The 15,926-nt window shown below is 39.3% G+C and overlaps 2 protein-coding genes across 6 annotated transcripts; one reads left to right on the top strand and one right to left on the bottom strand.

Annotated features, from left to right (window-relative positions):
- The first annotated feature begins 1,671 nt into the window (after positions 1–1,671).
- Positions 1,672–7,087, top strand: LOC135594657 (uncharacterized). 4 transcript variants are annotated; one of them, XR_010480187.1, is made up of 4 exons: positions 1,718–1,930; positions 2,017–2,292; positions 5,042–5,112; positions 6,545–7,087. XR_010480187.1 is itself a non-coding variant. In XM_065085074.1 (3 exons), the coding sequence occupies exons 1-2, from the start codon at positions 1,874–1,876 to the stop codon at positions 2,284–2,286; spliced, it is 327 nt and encodes a 108-aa protein (XP_064941146.1). In that variant the 5' UTR covers positions 1,672–1,873; the 3' UTR covers positions 2,287–2,292; positions 4,530–4,773. The 4 variants fall into 4 exon arrangements, 2 of the variants coding, with proteins under 2 accessions (XP_064941146.1, XP_064941145.1); XR_010480186.1 differs by lacking the exon at positions 6,545–7,087 and adding an exon at positions 5,488–6,255; XM_065085074.1 differs by lacking the exons at positions 5,042–5,112; positions 6,545–7,087 and adding an exon at positions 4,530–4,773 and having other exon boundaries at positions 1,672–1,930.
- Positions 6,286–8,939, bottom strand: LOC135594655 (zinc finger protein CONSTANS-LIKE 16-like). Of its 2 annotated transcripts, XM_065085070.1 has the most exons (3): positions 7,783–8,939; positions 7,403–7,690; positions 6,286–6,422 (listed from the first exon to the last, which is right to left on the bottom strand). In XM_065085070.1, exons 1-2 carry the CDS (start codon positions 8,800–8,802, stop codon positions 7,442–7,444), a joined length of 1,269 nt encoding a protein of 422 aa, XP_064941142.1. In that variant the 5' UTR covers positions 8,803–8,939; the 3' UTR covers positions 6,286–6,422; positions 7,403–7,441. The 2 variants fall into 2 exon arrangements, with proteins under 2 accessions (XP_064941142.1, XP_064941141.1); XM_065085069.1 differs by lacking the exon at positions 6,286–6,422 and having other exon boundaries at positions 7,118–7,690; positions 7,783–8,937.
- Between the last annotated feature and the right edge of the window lie 6,987 nt (positions 8,940–15,926).

Raw genomic sequence — 15,926 nt, 5'->3', positions numbered from 1 at the left:
TTAATAGACAACTAATTACTTAGTTAAGAAAATAATAATAACTGAGGAGACTAAACTAACTTGAGTCACCTCAGGCACTTGATGCAAGAAAATAGATGATGCTTCACCATTTTGCTGCATGGGTTAGGTTAGGATGTTTCACATGTACCCAAATTGGGTTATGTTAAGGTTAATCTAACTCAACCCTGCCGAAGTCCTACGAAACTACATATTAGAATGTGCACGTAGTTATGATCAAAAGCATAAAACATGTATGATTTAGAATGAATTACTTTCAAGTATCACACTCTTCTATATCTCTATTCTGTTCTTCAATTCTAGTAGAAACCAAAATCATGAAAGTACTATATGCATTCATCATGCCTCATTGAGATGTCAAAAGTTAGGATATGAAAGCACACACGAAGACTATGTATAAACTGCTGAATAAGATAAATTTCTAGGGGAATGAGCAATGATACTATAACATCATCAAGTATGTAAATATCAAACTAATTACTCTTTGGTGTGTTTGATCCTAGATAAAAGCATCATCGAAGTACATGCATGGTCTTTGTTCTAAATCCATCAAGTATGTAAATGTCAAACTAAACAAGTTCATTCCTGAGATTTTGTTTCTAGGACTGCAGGAGAGGGTTCTATAGTAGTAAAAGGGCTGTTGGCTCTTGGGCAACAATGGAAAGAGTTTCCATCATCTTCTGCTTCTTCTCAGCCTTCATCTTTGTTTTGTTCTTGCATTGCTACTAGAGGTCTGCAGCCTGTAACCTGTTGAAAGCATCTTCAAAACAAATCCATGATCCCTTTTTAGGACAAATAAATTCAGATGTATAAAGATCAGATAAATGTTCTTTGCAAATGCTTCATTCTAGTGGATACTATGCCCACACTCATCCCTAAACATTTTTATCACAGTCCAGACAATCTGAAAATCAATTAAGACATTGAGGTTTACTTATCTCGCATCAATGTAGGTAGTTCTTTCCTTGAGAGGTGAGATCATTCACATCTCTCAAAATCTCATCAAACAATATCATTAAATCTCCTCAAATTGAGGAACAATTTTACTGTAGTACTACAGACTTCTTTTTGTTATTAAAATTATTGGATAAATTTCAATAAAACTTCTCCTTTTAGGGTTTTTTTTTGGAAATCGCTCCTCATATTCAGAATTTCAAAATAATATATTTTTACTTAATATCTAAAATACCTCTGGTCATCTACCTTTTTTTTTTTCTCTTTTTCTCCTTTTTTTTTTTTCTTATGGACCAATCTATAGGGTGACCTAATCTAGTTACAGTATTTTTACAAAAATATTCTGTTATAGTATTTTTATACTGCATTACAGTATTTTTCTAGTATTGCTGAAAATAAAAATATTATGTTATAATATTTTTTACTGTATTATAGTGTTTTAATAAGTATTACGGAGAACATTGTAATGTTGTATAAAAAAATATAAATATAATATTTTTATAAAATTAGTAAAAAATACTATGATATAGTATTTTACTAATATAGCTAAAAGTACTATAACAGAATATAAAAATATTACAATTGAAACGATTCATCTCATGAATCGATCCATTAAAAAAATAAGTAAAAATGATATTTCACTTATAAGGCAACAAGAACCATTTGAGAATAGTAAGAGGGTTATATGTATGTCAAAAAAAATATTATTTAGAATAGTAAGAGGGTTATATGTCAAAAAAAAAAAATCAAAGTTAGGGTTTTTTTTTTTTATTCGCCCTTAGATTTTTCTTAATTATTATTATTTTCTCTCTAGTCTACAAGCAATCACATTACAGAATACCGTCATCACCTCTCCTTTTGTTCCTCTTTCTCGAATCTTCTCTCTCCACCGGTACCCTCCATGAACGCCATCGCTACCGCCGCAACGCCGTCGCCGATGCCTCCGTCCGCCAAAACCGTATTATTTCTCTCTTTCACTCTCTTTGTTATCGACTCCTTTTCATATCTGATGTATATAACATGGTATGGCTGAATTTCTTCCAGCTGCGGGTGGTCGTCAAGGGGCGAGTGCAGGGTGTTTTCTTCCGCGATTGGACGGTCCAGACCGCCCGGGAACTCGGTCTCAACGGTTGGGTCCGCAACCGGAGGGATGGCTCCGTCGAGGCGCTCTTCTCCGGCGACCCCACCGCTGTCGACGAGATGGTCGAGAGGCGCTGCAGGGTCGGGCCCCCCGCCGCCGTGGTCACTGCCCTCAGCGCCTTCCCCTCCGAAGATGACCCTGGCCAAGGCTTCCAACGCAAACCCACGGTCTGAGTTGAGGTAGTGAGGACTCTGATCATCTTATTTGCCTCGGGTTGTTGGGAAATTAGTATCTATGTGATTATGCTACATCTTTTAATTTTTATTTTCTTAGAGTTTTGATCCAAAATTGGTGCATTTCCGATATCATATATGCTTTCCTGATTAATAATCTACAGTGCCCTTGCTTTGTCAGACTGCTTGAGGGTTTTGATTAGAATTGGGTAGTTAGTGCCGCCATATGTAGAATCAGGTGCGATGTGGAGTCAGGATTTACACTTAGGATTGCAAAATGCACACTGCTGACTCTGAAAATATAGGAATGAAAAAAATATAAACAATGTATGATATTACTAACTAATAATACACATAAGATCATATGGGGTCTAAAAGAATATCGATACCTAAAATATTAGGAGCACATATGGTAATTATAATTTATACTTTCATAGTTATATATATATATATATATACAAAAATTGGTAAAATAAATTTCATGTGATAAAACTAGATGTGAATGTGAAAAGTTATGCGAAGAGTAACAGATGGATGATATGCTTAGTCCAGCACAGCGATTCACATTACATAGAGGAACCAATTCATCTAAAATAGAGATAAATATAATGCAATAAATCATTAAAAAGTAGATAATGGAGCCACAATTATGATTACAAAGCTACAAATGAAGAAACAATATCACTGGAACCTTTGTTCATATAACAGGTGGTCTTGTCTTTTCAGGAATGGACACAAACATGTTAGATGGGGATAGCAAGGGAGCCTGACAAGAATTTGGTAAAGTTGGGGTGGGCTTTTATCTGTTTGGTCATGATTGAGGAAAATCTAAATTTTGTATAACCGTCTTTGAGGTGGGTTTGGCATAGGCCTAACCTAATTTGAACCTCGATCTAAGTTGACTTGAATCCTAATCTTGTATATTTAAGTACACAGATTCCTATCCTAACTCCAAATTCATTGTCTCCCCTCTTCTATCCTGCCTCCTTCCTTGCTCTGCCTATCCTAATTTCTCTTCAATCTCCTAGCTCTCCTCTGTCATTTCGGTTCTTCACCTCCCGTCTTTATGTTATACCTTTTTGTAATTGTAGATGTGATTCCTTAAACTGAAGATGTTACTGGGTCAGTTTCTTTCAGCGATGGTAACATTTTTTTGCACATTTTACTAAGTGCTTTATTGAAACCAGTTAAATTGGCTCAACCTTCACCAAATCAGCTACCAGGCTAAGCCTATCAGCTGATAAGTGAAGCATATCAAATGATTGAGTTGGGCCTTACATAAGGTTGCTTAAATGAGACTTGTTGAGTAGGTCAACTTGAAACAATTAAATTGCAAATAAACACCTTTGGTAGGTGTCACCTTGGTGTTTGAAACTTCTAGTTTCAGGATGTCAATATGTACAACACTATGTATCTGGTCTTTCATTTTGGTGGGGGGGCATTAGACCCATTTGTTTAGCATTAGATGTTAAAATTCACTAAACGGGATGTACAACACTACCTAAATAGCATGCGGGTCATTCAATTTGGAGATCAGAGCTAGCATTAAATACTGTCAAGAATCACATATAACTACTGATGGATGATGAGGTTAGTGTGAAGGGCTGGAGAAAGAGAAGGCTAGGAGGGAATATTGTAGTTTACTCCAATCGATTCCCTTTGATAGTCTAGTCTGTACAATTATGAGGTGAAGGTACAGTAGAGAGAGCAGGTTGGTAGCAATTAAATGAGATAAGAGAGATGTATCTGGATTTTGGCGGGTGATTTATGTGACAGGTCCTTTGAAGAGATTGGACCTTTGTACATGGGCTTTGCCTATTTGGTAATTGGCATTCGGATGGTTCAGGTTTGACCCGTACCACCAATGGCTCCATACATAGTCCTATTGGAGAGGGGTGAGATCTGTTATTGGATTGCAATTGGACTAATTGAGGGGACAAGGTATTTGTTGAGTTAGCTGACATCAAACCAACTGCAGTAAATGGATGAATGTTATCTCATGGTAACAAATACTACTTATTTATAGAGTTTTAGTTATATAATTATATAGTCTTCATTGTTACATGGTCTGTACATAAAATTGCATATTCTGGATTTCAAAATTTGAGCTTTGTACTTATTGATTACGCTTGGTTATTATTTTTTTTCTCTTTTTTTATAGCATTCAGTAAATCTGTTGCAGTGTTTTAACTATTGGTTGTTTTTAAATTAACAAATTGATAAAAGTAGGATGACTATTGCAGGTAACAGATTTGGCAGTACAATTACAGTATTGACAAGGCTGAGCCTAATAATTCTGACCAGTTAAATGTTGACTACTAATGTCTATAATCTATTATTTGTGTGAATAGATGTATGTGTGCAAACATGTTTGCTGCTGACATCACTTGTTGCAAAGATGACCTTTCCCAATAGGTCGATCCAGACTTTGAAAAGTAGCATAAAATATTGCTTCAATGGCTTCGGCAAAGATTTTATTGGCACCCACATGGTCGGTCTTGTGATGATCTTGATTGCTAATTGCCTGTCCAAGCTGCATTGTCCTCTATGGCTGGTGCATTGGTTAAATGCCCATCTTTTTTCCATCTCCTGTCTGTGGTAGGATCATAATACAGCCACAAATGTGATTTTGACAAGGATTTTTGCTTTTTTTTTATGATTATTTTACTGTCTAACGATCTTCTTCAAATTCACCTTGGCAATAGTTTAATTGCAGTTCTGTCGTATTCAGACATTTCCTTCATGTTTGATACAGCATACAAAGAACCTGAGCTACTGCAAGGTCTTCATCAAGCGGAGTCGGTACAATGGAGCCGATAATAGTTGGTATGGTTTCTTTATTATGGAAATATCATAGGCAATAAGATCATGTGTTCTTCAATATGCGGAAATGATGCCTTTTCGTTTCGGTCAACTGTTTGAAATTGAAGTTGGAAATGAATCGATGAGGTAGCATTATTATCATCTTCTGTCTCGCTGAAGAATCAACTTCCATGTCAACGCCATGGCCTCTTGATGCCCCACCTGCTATCATAGATCTTGAATCTGATTTTTTTTTCTTTCTCCATTCCATAATGAAGCTGATGTTGTTTGAATCGTCATTGAGGGACCTTGGGATATCTTTCAACTGCTTCCTTTCTAACTTATTTTTCAATCTTTGATTGCCCATATCGATACTCTCTTTTTGGATTTATCTGTCAGGGCTTTCGATGGAATAAAGAATCTCCCTTCTTCTGCATCACCTCCGGCCTGGGTCGACCTATTCAGATTGACCCGATCCCTCCGCTTTGAGAGGGACAGAGTCACTCATGTTTGTGTTGAGAAAGACGTTACCAAGCCCCTCATTCAAGGTAATTGGTTTGGAGAATCTTGTTGGAGCCTCTTTCAAGTGATTTCATATGAAAACTTTGCCCCACTGACATTAATTCCTCCACTACTCCTTGTCCCTGTTCCTCTGCCACAGGAGGTTCAACCAGATTCGGCTGATGATAAAGGGAACGATAATCCAATTTTTGATCCATGGAGAAAAGTTCTTCAACGGCGGCCTTTTAACAAAAAATCTCTTCTTCCCTCAACTAGTCTTTTCTACAGATTCTGCTACTTGTCCCACCCCTTCAGCTATTGTTCTAATGCCATCTGCTGCAACCAACAAGGTTGCTGCACTTAATGCCGTCCCAAAACAGACAACTTATGCACCTGATTTCACCAACCTCGAGTCTCAGCAGGCTAAGGGTGCGAATTCAGATCCGACCCATTCTGCAATTAATACTTGTTCCAAGGAAGTAATGCCAGGTGAAAAAGATGATGTGTCCATCTTACGGCATGCTACCACCACATACGTTCGCTCCACCCTCGAACTCATCGCCTCTTTCTTTTACTTCTCCTTTACTTTCTTCCTATTCCACTTCAATGGAAACCAGTGGCTCTCCTGAGGCACTCGTATTCTTACTAAAGATCAACTTTGTGGGGGCGTCCTTTGCAAATGATGATCCAAGCACCGGGGCCTGCAGACTCCAACCTTCTTCGAGACTTCTTGGATCGACGGAGAAAAAAATTTCTTCCGGCTCTAAAATCACCATAAGCTCTGCTGTCTGCTATTACTTTTCCTTCTGATGGATTTTTACCGAATACTCCCTCTAGTTAAAATGATTGTTCTATTTTAGAATTATTATGACATATTTTAAGGAAATCTGTTCGAGATTTTCTTAAATATACCAAAAAAAAAAAAGTATATAGACTTGCTCTAATTCTTCTGTAGGAAACACACACTTCAGAAGCACAATCTAAAAGATTAGTACAGAGCATCGATCGAGATTGGTAGGGCATCTACCAGCCATCGATGGTGATGAGGGTGGTATATTTCTTGCTTGGTGTTCCTCTCTTCCTCACGGTCAGGTGATATTTGCCCAACCTCAATTAATACATGTTGTTGTGCAATTAAATCATAGTCATTCTTGATTTCTTGCTAGTATTTATGTTAGTACCTTAATTTACGAAATTAGGTATGGAACTCTCTATCTACCTTCGATTTTATAGATCCCCCATGGTATGTTTGAGGTGATTTTTGTTACTTGTTAATTTGTTAATTTTATAGATCCCCCATATTTGTTACTTGTTAATTTACGAAATTAGGTATGGAACTCTCTATCTACTTAATTTGTCCACAGTTTCTTTGATTATTTTTGTTACTTGTTTCTATCGTGTCAACCTGCATATATATACATATTCTATGTTTTAATCAGTAAAGACTTTTCCTTACATGCTAGCTGATATGCTAGAAATGAACAGGCTGATCTCTGTGCTCGTCTTTTCCTTTCACATAACGTTAACATTTAATTGGTGGTAATTAGATAATTCAATATCATTGAATTAAAGAGGAATTATATACATTTTTTTTCAGCATAACTATGAGGTCAAATCTGAGCTCCAAGTGTTGAAAGTCCTATTTAGATCTTAGTGACTAGATCTGACGTAGGGGTTAAAAAAAAGGTGGAATTATTAGAAATTCCATCATAAAAATAATTGGCATCCCCCCCAAGAACTCTTGACAGATGCAGAAAGGGCCCAAAAATTATGATGGGAAAAGGAAAGAGAAAGGTGAGAGTATATTATTTACCCAGTTGAGCACCTGGAAACTGGAACCGGAATGACCGCCTCAGTGAGCAAAGGCTGATCCCGGAGCTCGCTTCACAAATCGACCCTTCATCCTCGGCCGCTTCTCCGCGTTCAGCTTCCGCACCTCGTACCGTATCTTCTTCGCGAACAGCCTCGTCCGCCGCTTCTCCCGGTACCTCGTCACCCTCGCCTGCCTCCCCACATCCACAAATCCCACTCCTGTGTCGCTGCTGTGCCCGGCTCCCGGTGTCTCCCCTCTTCCTCCTCCTCCTACTTCCACCCGCACACCCTTATGTCCACAGAAGAACACAGGTTTCAATTCATCGAACAGTCGATAAGCGATGTGTACTTCTCTTTCAGTGAAGGTGTTACCGAGCTTACCATGTAGTCGGGCCAATAATAGTCTAGATTAATCTGTGGCCGCTCGCCGTCGGTCCATGGTGAAGAGCCATAGCTCGACCACGCGGATATGACCGCTTCGTAGTCGAGACTTAATTTGGCTTTCTTTGTCACTTGTTGCTGCTCCGACGCCACCTCCACATTCTCTTCTTCGAGTTCCTCCTCGTTAGCTGTCGACGACCCTGGCCAGTCGAGGTCCAGCTCCAGCGTCTCGCTCGACTTGTCGATGTCCAGTTCGACTGGGCACTGTTCTGTATCGTCCGGCTGCTCCGTCTTCAATCTGCCGGCACTGTCCAAGCAATAGTCGACGTTGTCTTCCATCGAGTTGACCAGCCCGAGCTTCTCCATAGTGAAGGAGCCGTCGCGCGCATCGAGACCTCCACCGAGAAGGCTCTCCATGTCGGCTGCGAACTCCGCGAGATCCGTGACCGACGGGAGGAACGGGGCCAGCCTATTAGCGGTATCCACGGTGGGGGCGGACGCAGGGGTGCCGTCTGTTGAATCCATCGTCGGCTTAGTTTCGTCGCCGGAACAAGTGTTCGAGTCGTCGAGCATGGGGGGGGAGCAGAATTCCGCGAGGGCCGGGTCGACCACCGGGACGCAGTAGAGAAGCTGCTCCTCCTCCTCCTCGGTCTCATCGACCGATGTCTCGATGAGCTCCGGCACGGTCGTCGGTCGCAGTCTCCGCGCTCCAGAGGTCGGCTTCTCATGCTGGTGCGCGCGGGGGGTCCGGGCCTTGCGCTTGAATCCCCGGAGCCAAGAGGGAGACGACTCTTCCGAATCCACGTCGGCGGCTCTGAGACGAACGCGACGGTGGCGGCGAGCGAGGGGGTTGGCGGAGTGGACGGAGAAGTCGCAGTTCTGGCAGAGGAAAGCGTCGTCGGCAGGGCAGTACCACCGAGCGCGGCGGCGGGCGCACCCGTCGCACGCACGGGCGGTCTTCCCGGCCACCGCGCTAGACGCCACGACCTCGGGCGACCTTTGCTTCTCGAAGTGGCTCATCACTTGCTACTAAGGTGGACAGAAGAGGCACAACGTTCTCGTAGACGTTAGCTGATAAATATCACACGAGCTCTCGCTCGTATGTTTTGGGAGCTGCAGAAGACTAACAGAGAGGCAAACTGTACTGAGAAGGATGAGGTGGGCCATCGGAGGTGCACTTTTGGGCCGACGGTGGGCCCACGGAGCCTTGATCTTTTCCAATGGCTGGGGCCCACAACCGTGACCTTATCTGCAACGCTATTGGCCGACGGGGAAGAAGGGCATCCTCTTCTTCCGACTCCCATTGGCCGGAGGCCAGATTTCCCGGCGGGGCCCACACCGGAGCTCTCGCCGTCGCCGCTCCCGAAGGGGGACCGCAGCAATAATTCCTCGTCTCTAGGTGGGCCCCTGGGTAAAACTCTCAGCGTCGACGTCGCTCACGGATGGGAACAACGCAAAAGGTTGCATTTTTCTCCGTGGTGGTGTGCAGAATTGTGGCTGTAGGAGAAAAGTTTTGGAACCGTGCCGAGGAGACTGGGACTTTTCCTCGTCGAGGAGTTATTTCAGAGATTACTTTTAGCTTGCTTTGAGTCAGCTAGATACGATCTTATCCCTGTTGAGATAACTCTTGGAAATCCGACAGGGTTGGAGACCTGAGAGGTATGTCAAAGAATAGGTGGACCGCCTCCTCTGTTGGAAACTTAGAGTTGGCATCCATGAGCTGATACGGTTCGGCCACTTACCCACCCATCGAACAGGTCTTTGCTGGAATTCGATCAGTAGCGTAACGAAGACTTCGACTGTAAACAAGCTAAAAGTCTCGGCCTCGAGGGCCATAGAAGATGGGGGGTTTGTATTCTTGTTGAGGACTTGTGTGTCAGGAGCGAGAAGAGAGTAAGGCATGTGGCGAGCCACGTTAGCTGACCGATCTAGAAGGAGCTGTACTCCCTCGCTTGTGCCGATGTGGATGTTTGATTCAAGGTGAAAGAAGTGATCTAGTGTTGCTCTTTTGTGTGCATCCATCCACGGATGGATATTGCATGCAATAATAGGTCTCTCTTTGTTCGCTGTGATTGGTGCCTGGTAATAGCATCTGCTGTTGGTTTACCCACTCCGATACGGGTTGCATAGCGAGTGGCAAAGGGCTAAACACAGGTTAACTAAACATGCTGATACGGAGCTTAGGTGTGGAGCACATATGTTTGTTACTTCACGCATGAGAGATTCTATCCTATCATTCCGATAGATAGTAACATAAGCATCGAAGGAATTTTCTTTTTTGGGAATAACATGATCATAAGGATTTTAGAGTTATCTCCTACGTTCCCAGAGTTTAACAGTGAGAGATTTCGTTGTGACGTCGACGTCGACGTCGAGCTCGAGCCCATACTGTGGCTTAAGAGGACCATGGATGCATTCCCATCATCATCGTCTGCGACACCATTAACCAAACGAAGCTGGTAGATCCCGGTCCTATACGAACAGTGTCAGTATCCATGGATTCCCATCATCATTGTCTGTGACTTGGTTTGGTAGCATCCTAGAATTCCCGGTCTTGGAGCGTGAAGCCATGGCTCTCGTGACCTCCATCACCAGCCATGGCCTCATCTTTCTCCAGTGCCTTTCAGGTCCCCATCACAAGTTCTGTGAGTGCATCTTTTTCATTCACTATATCAAGATGTGGATTATCACTAGAAAAATGCTAATTTTCAATATTCTTTTTTATCCAATTAAGAAATCATAAATAAACATTATATTACTTAACTTTGGGATTGGGAACTATTTTAAAATCCGTAATTAATATGATCTTTCCTTGTAGAAAAACTTGGGTAACTCTTTGGAGGACAAATCTGTTCTATTAGCAGTGAATTCAAATTCGAAAAGATTTTTATTTGAATTAAAACGTCTTTAAAAGTCAATGATTATTTGTTAAATAAATACCCTATGCCTCTTAAATATTTAGGATATTAATCCTCCCAATGTTTCTTTAGCAAAACCGGAGATGTTGAGGAACGATTCTTCTGTGAGAGCTTAACAAAGTGCTTTAAGAGTTTAGATTTGAGTTAACTCAAACAAGAGTTATCCTCCATGTCTTTTTATTGTGTGTTCGGTGTATAATCAATGAATACAGACAATGAGTACTAAATCACATAAATCTAAAACAACCAGTCTACCTTTTCGACAAAATTGTATATAAATCTTTCCAAAGTCAATGATTTAAATATTTATCCTTCTAAATATAAGTGCAATATATGTTAAGATACAAGTTGAAAGTTACAAATATATCATTATAATCACATTGAAGGATTGCATTGGTGTTGATCATTTGACTGACATGCAAACAGGAACTTTGAGAAATCGACTGGTAAGAAATTATCAATAGAGAAGACGTCAATCCTAATTTGACTCGTTCATCCAATTCAAAATCTTAATCGACAGAATAGTACTTTTTAAAAAGAAAAAAGAGTTGGTATAAATAATCCTTAAAATATTGGCTGTTCTTATATGTCTTGCACCTCTGTTGACAGATGGTGGATTGCCACACAGCAATGTGAGATTATTGTGTACGTAGAATGTCCTAATATCATGCTTCGATGAATCACATTGTTAGAATAGTCTTCGACCAACATTTTGTGGCTCGAGCTATGCAAAACTTAGCTTAAAGGTGTAATAATATTGCAGGCCATGCCATGGATGGGAATCCAACCCAAACCCAACATTCAAAAAGTATATTAGATGGAAGAAAAAGCCCAACTCCTACTGCTTTAGGTTCATGCAAGAGAGAAAAAGCCCAACTCCTACTATTTTTTGACGTCGTTTAAAATATCTTTATTTGATTCGTAAAATGTATTACGTAGAACATAGCAACATCGATTTACAAAAAGAATCAGACTCGTCTTCTTCTTTCTTCTGATCCTTCACGATCGGTCTCAAAGAGATTATGTCTATATATATATATATATAAAAATAGAAGATTTAGGATAATTGATTAGAAAATTTTATCCTATCAAAATCAAAATATAATAAAAAATACAATATATTTTATTTAACAAAATTATCATGTATATTTTACCATTTGAAGTGCTCACCAAATAAATAAAGCAAAATGTGAACTGCTTTGCTCATTGCTGATGCAACTATTCTGTGGCGTTAGGTAGCAGATGAAGACGTCGCATTCATCCTTGCCTACTGCGGACGGTGGTGGACTAAATAATTAACACAATGCGGATAATATGGACTGCAGCTTTCGAGGGGTCGCTTCGTCGGCTTCGTCCGCCCCGAATGCCACGTGAAAAGTTTGATCGCAGAACCGACGGTCGTGTTTTCGTTGTCAGAGTATGAAGTTAGGTTTGGTGTATTGTTTATCTTCTTCCCTGCCATTACAATTGTTCCCTGCATCACATTTTGTGCATCATATCGCTTCATCTTAAATAAGATGAATCAGAATGGCCCACTCGATCGGTGGTACATTAATGTCATGGATAACTTTATGCTGAGAGGAAGGTGCTTCCACCATCCAAGACAATGGTTGTCAGCAATAGGAGGCAAGCAAACGTTACAGTGACGTGTTCCTGTTGCGGGCCGGCGCTGTTCGAGTTGAATGGGACTCTAATCGCCATCACAATTTGCCCCAACGACGGATTCATTGACAAAAATCTATTTTTGTTTTAATTTTTTCTCGTTAGGATTCTCATTTGTTTGATATCCCAAAATCCCTCTAATAGGATTGTAGTATTTTTGTGAAGGATAAAGTGTTTTTGGTTTATTCTTGTCACAAACATTTTAGAGATATAAAAAAAATAGAGACAATGATGGGAACAATAGAAATAGAAATGAAGTGTCTCTATCAATCCGGAAAAGCCCAAAAATCTATTATTTACATGGTGATAAGAGCTAGTAGGATCTAATGAAAGGGCTGATGCAAGTGAAGCCTGGCCTTTAATTACCTCTACAAACAAACCACAGAGAGAGAGAGAGAGAGAGAGAGAGAGAGAGAGAGAGATGAGGGGAGCGGCAGCAATCAATCCTCGTCAAGACCTGATCGGATCGGTCTCATAAAAGGCGAAGGCTGCGACGGTTGGTGCGCACATTACTACTGCATCAAACAGTACGTACAAGTATTTAAAGCTATCAGGCGAGAGAGATGCGTGAGGGAGGGCTGTCTTCTTGCTTCCTCCGAGGACAGATTGATGGCGACGCCACAAGACTCCATCAAATAAATAAGCTGGTGTAGGAGTTTTTGATTCAAGTACAGGTGGATGTGCGGTGGAGGAGGGATGGGGGTCAATTATGTTTGACAAGCACAGGATTCTCCTGCTCTCCTCCTACCTACTCTTTCGTATGCAGCCCCATATCATCCATGCATGCAGAGTGTCTGTATTCATTCTTCCTTTCCCAGGAACTTGTGGAATCCGAAGGATGCTAATTGAAGAGATCATGTCACTTTCAGTAACGACGTGTGTAGTAGGAAAGATCGGAGAGGAAAAATGGCTTCAGTTTTAAGAAATGATCCAAAGGATCTTGATTTTTCTGAACCAAATGCCACCTCGTTTTCTCTGGCCTTTTGCTTTGAGTGGTCAAAACACAGAAAAACAAAAAATAGGCTTTTTTTTATATGTCTTGTTTTTCTCTTTTGATTCTTGATTTTATCTAAACTTTCTTCTCTCCTCAGTTTTTCTTTCTTATGAAAATTTTATTCTCGAATCTCACATGATTTTCTCTATTAATGTCTTCGTCATCATCATCATCATCATCATTATCATATTATGATCGTTAACTAATTTTAAATTTTAATTTATTTCTCATGATAGACCGATAACACATACAAAAAGATCCATACGATAAAAATACTAATATTTTGATTGGATTTATACCAAAATATTTCAGTTTGAGCTAATTCTTAACTAATGCTCCTTTTATGTTAGGGTCATGTGTGCTATTTCTAAACATTTAATAAAAACAGTTGCTAAATATTATGGTGTTTTTCATTAATAATTATCAAATATAGTAATAATTTTCAACCCCTAATTACAAATGAAAGTTCAAATGTATTTTTTTTATTAACCTTCCAAGAGGCACACTTCATCCATGCACTACCACAAACAAAATATATAAATTTATTCATCAACTTATTATTATACTTCTAAAGTAGTACATTCTTATGCCTCTGTAAGCCTTAAAATTTTCCATGGCTTGTCCCAAGAATGTCCTTGAACAACATGAGAAGGTGATGGTGAACAGTGGAATCCACCTTTTCATAGACCTTTTCTGTCCATTTATGTGCCACTAGATTATGTTCTGATTTCACTCTGGCTTTCTTTAATTCATATTGTACTTATATATATATATATATTATTTATATATGTGTGTAAAAGCTGCATTTGTTCCTCAGGTGCTGCTGTCCTTTCTTGTTATTTTTTTCTTCTTCTTGGTAGGGAGGGAGGTGATGATGTGCTTCTTTTTGAGTCCCATACCTTATAATAAATCATGTTGCCTCAAGACCATGTTTCCCTTGGTTAAGTAAGGGCCACCCACCCACTTTATTTGGAGCCTAATTAGCTTGCTCAAATAGATAAATTAAATTACTGATGGAATATTGTGGTAAGACTATTCCCATTAATGAAAGTCTACTACCTTATATCATCAATTTTTTTTTATCACCTTAATACTCTTGATTATATGTTGTATATCTCATTTTCTATTTGGTCAAAGAGAAATTTTTATAAAGAATAAATTTTTGATATGAAACTAATTGATATTAATCTTTATCCATTTTTTATATGAAACTAATTGGAGATGTTCAATTTATTAGTAAAGATAAATTGAACAATAGTTTAATTTATTTGTCACTTTCACATAGGACTAACATCTATTTATAAAAAAAAATTCTTAGAAACTTTAATTTTAATATCACATTAATTTGTTAAAAACAATAATGATAAAACTGAGTTAAACTAGTAATTTTTAACATAAACAAGACGAGAAACCAATTAGATTTAATACTACAAACTTATTAGGTTTGATCATTCAATAGCATAAATTTATTTGTTATGCTGATTAAACTGAGTATATGTCATCCGATTAGTTGCCGTGAACGTGAGATTATTTTTTTATTTCTCCTTCTATCTTAATTTTTCTACACAGGAATATTTTGGTAATACGAGTTGTCTTAATTTGTAGATTGTATTGAAGTTTAATTTTATATATAATTACTTTTGACTTTAATTAATACAAAAAAAATAATTTATCATTAAAAAATGATAGGCTTTTGTTTGTCCTGAAGTCGAAAGACGTATGCTTATTTTGACAAGACTAATGTTTCTCATACATGCACGCATTGCGACGACCTCCCACTTCACGTGGTGGTGGGTGATTCAGGGTTAGGAAAGAGGCAAAGAAAAGAGGGGCGGTGGCGCTTGGGGCGGCGCCTCCTTCCTTGGTCCTCTCTTCTTCCACCTCACATGCATGGTCAGCAACTTATAGTAAACCTCCTTGCGTCCGTAGGCCAAACTCCTCCCCACCTTTTTCCCTCGCAGAGTTGGGGAAGGGGGGGGCATGATGCGACCTTGTGCTGCTTATCTTCTCGCATTTCCTTCATCGAGGATCCCAGAAAATGATGCATGCCATCACCACTCGATCGATCTTGGTGTCATTACTGAAATCATTAAAACAGTGTAGGGAAAGTAAGTGAAGGTGTTTTTTGCTCTACTTTTTAACTAAAGGCGAATCATTCTCGTCATATCTAAATTGGATAGGAGGAAAAGCTAAGGAATTCATTCATTTTTTGTGATCTCAACTTCAATATTGTATTCGTTATTTAATGGATAACCATTAAAAGCATACTCAAATGCTTCATAATATCCAAACAATTGACCGATTACAGCAACCGCGGCGGAGCGCAGCGAGTTTCATGTGGTTTCTTCTTTCATTTGGTGGCATTAAAGCAGTGGTTTTGTTGCACTAATTAATATCTTAACTCTTGTGATAGATAGATAGATAGATAGATAGATACTACATTCAAGTCTTAACTTTTGTGTCAACTTAAAGTCAAAATTGGAAACTGTGGGAATTTGAGATAAAACCTACAGAATTCAAAATATATATAACAAGAGATATATATATATATATATATATATATCTTTTTT

Source organism: Musa acuminata, chromosome BXJ1-10 (assembly GCF_036884655.1).
Source record: "Musa acuminata AAA Group cultivar baxijiao chromosome BXJ1-10, Cavendish_Baxijiao_AAA, whole genome shotgun sequence".
In the NCBI taxonomy this organism is placed as follows: domain Eukaryota; kingdom Viridiplantae; phylum Streptophyta; class Magnoliopsida; order Zingiberales; family Musaceae; genus Musa; species Musa acuminata.
Note: the sequence above shows the minus strand (reverse complement) of the source record. Positions and strands in the feature narration are given on the sequence as shown.